This window comes from Curcuma longa, chromosome 2 (genome assembly GCF_044706935.1).
Source record: "Curcuma longa cultivar G26 ecotype Majalengka, Jawa Barat chromosome 2, ITB_CL_G26_1.1, whole genome shotgun sequence".
Taxonomy (NCBI): domain Eukaryota; kingdom Viridiplantae; phylum Streptophyta; class Magnoliopsida; order Zingiberales; family Zingiberaceae; genus Curcuma; species Curcuma longa.
The window spans coordinates 17030453-17032849 of record NC_133862.1 but is presented as its reverse complement, the minus strand read 5'-3'; the positions used below and the strand labels follow the sequence as shown (position 1 = coordinate 17032849).

Sequence of the window (2397 nt, the reverse complement as noted above, 5' to 3'; positions counted from 1 at the left end):
CAGCGCACCCAAATGATGCTCATGCTCCCCTTCCTCCACTTACCCCGGCACTAATCTCATCAGCCATCAGCCATGAGTCTTCTCCGCCGTGGCCCCACCTCACGGCTGCATCCCACCGCTCCTCCTCCATCCCACGGCCGCAGGGCAGCCCAAGTCACCAAAAGCGTCGTCCCCTTTATACGGCCGAGGAGCGGGCACGCGCAATGACGACAACGCGGGCGAGAGCGCGCGCACCTCCATCCGCCCCCATTAGCAATTGCCATCGCCTCTCTCTGCCTCTGCCTCTGCCTCTGCCTCTGCCTCCTCCACGCCGCATTAATTGCCCTGCCTCAATTTTAATGAAAGCGCACGGCTTTGGAAGCTCCCATCATTAGCCACCCCACAAGAAAGCGACGCCCGCTGCTGCGCTAGTACATATATAGGGCAGGCAGCTGAGCGACCTCCACAGTACCACTTCCATGCCTATTATCCATAGCCCTCCCTCGTAGGCCATACATCTCCTCCCCTTGTCGCTCGATGCCTGCTCTAGCTTCGCGACTTCTTGTACTTTTGCGATTCGAGCTCAGCTTGATCCAGTAGGTCCCCCTCTATATATTCCATCTTCTGTTTTCCCATGCCTTCAAATTTCAGCTCAGTTTAATAACACTCTGTCAAAGCCTGGCCGGAAGATATTAATATCATCCAAGTGTTCATGGCGGCGGGCGACTACGAGAAGTGCGTTCTCTTGGTCGTCTTCTTCCGCGTCATTCTGTAAGCTTCTCTCTTTTTCCATCTCCTCTGTTCCATGTCCTACTGAGAACAAAGTGGCTTGATTTGTGATTCTCATTTGATGGATTACTTCATTTGCAGTAATCGAATCTGTTGCCTAACATCTGCTCGAGGAAACTGAGAATGCACATTGAGGTCAATCTGAACAGATTCCCAAGGGTGGAGAAGGTCGGTAAGATTATAATGCGCGTCAGGATCATTGCTTATTCACAATCGTTACAAGTTTGCCAGGTAGCTTTTTTATCAGACATCCTCGTGCTTCTTTACTTTTCATAACTTTTCTCTCCAATTAATCCATTTGCTTGGCTCTTGGCAGGCTGAGTACTTCCGCCAGTTGCTTAAGCCTGTTACGTAGAAGCTACTCCGGTTCGCCCCTGTTTTCTTCCTTCTTCATCTCTCAAGATTCTGCTGGACAGTTAGAAAAAACTCTTTCCTGCTATATAAAAATTCGAGTCGATCGTTCTCAGCATTAAACAATGCGAAGGAACACAGGACACTTCACAGGGAACGGTCCACCCGATGATGGATACGAGTACCGTGATCACTACCCTGCACCTCTCAATAACATCGAGTTCGAGTCTTCGGAAACGTGCCCCAAGAACTACGTCATCTTCGACCAGACCCGTCACAAGAGCCGGGTCATGTTCCACCCCTCGCTCGCCCACAAGCTCGGCTCGCCAGCTTTCGATCCGCACGAAGCTGGCAAGAGCTCGTACAGAGACAGCGACGAGGAGGCCGATGGCATCGATGCGCTACTGAGCTCAGAAGAAGGCGACGACGACGACGACGACGTCGTTAGCACGGGAAGGACGCCTAATTTTCGTGGAGGCGTCGGCTGTAGTAGTAGCAGCAGCAGTAGCAACAGCAGCGGGAGGAAAGCGAAGGTAAAGAAGATGGTGAAGACGTTGAAGGGGATCATTCCTGGCGGCGAACGCATGGATACTCCTGCCATGCTCGATGAGGCCGTGAAGTACCTCAAGTCTCTCAAGGTGGAAGCCAAGAAGCTCGGAGTGAAACACCTTGACCATTAAATGGCAACGGAATCGTGTTCTTGGGACATTGTGATTCGGAAGAGTAGTTCTTGTGATTGTGGTGGACCTCCCTGTTTGGTCTAAGCATTAATGAAGCTTTGAGCATGGCTAATTTTGCTTGTTTTTTTTTTTTTTTTTTTTTTTTTGCACCCTTTTTTTCTTCGCTTGGTTCAGCCAATATGCTTCTATTTTCTGCAATAAAGGTGGATCCGCCATTTTAGCGGCCTGACATTTCACGACCATCTTCCGATTTCGCCAGGATTGAATTGATCAAACACTTGGTTCAGCCAATATGCTTCTATTATTATTTGAACTGGATCACATTGAACTCTGAATTCAGGTGCAAACAGGCCTGGTCCCGGACAGTAAACATCTCGAGTTAAACGAGCTTGATTGATTGTATTTGAATCTATTTATTTTTTATTTTTAAATTTTTTTATCAAGTTCAAATTGATCTTGAATTTTTTTTTTATGTTGAGCTCAAGTCTAGTTCAAATTTTTATTGATGGAATTCATAAGTTTTGTTGATAATCATGGATCGACTTAAGCATATTTATTATTTTTAAATATTTTATATAAATAAAATTTTATTCGGAAA

At 47.2% G+C, this 2397-nt stretch overlaps 1 protein-coding gene across 1 annotated transcript; it reads left to right on the top strand.

Moving 5' to 3' along the window:
• The first annotated feature begins 351 nt into the window (after positions 1-351).
• LOC141822240 (transcription factor bHLH144-like) lies at positions 352-1901 on the top strand. Its single transcript, XM_074709682.1, has 3 exons — positions 352-750; positions 850-999; positions 1085-1901. The coding sequence occupies exon 3, from the start codon at positions 1245-1247 to the stop codon at positions 1797-1799; it is 555 nt and encodes a 184-aa protein (XP_074565783.1). The 5' UTR covers positions 352-750; positions 850-999; positions 1085-1244; the 3' UTR covers positions 1800-1901.
• The last annotated feature ends 496 nt before the right edge of the window (positions 1902-2397 follow it).

What these genes read in the sequence shown, in the direction of transcription:
- LOC141822240 (XM_074709682.1), top strand. Translation starts at nt 1,245, where the DNA reads ATGCGAAGGAACACAGGACACTTCACAGGGAACGGTCCACCCGATGAT.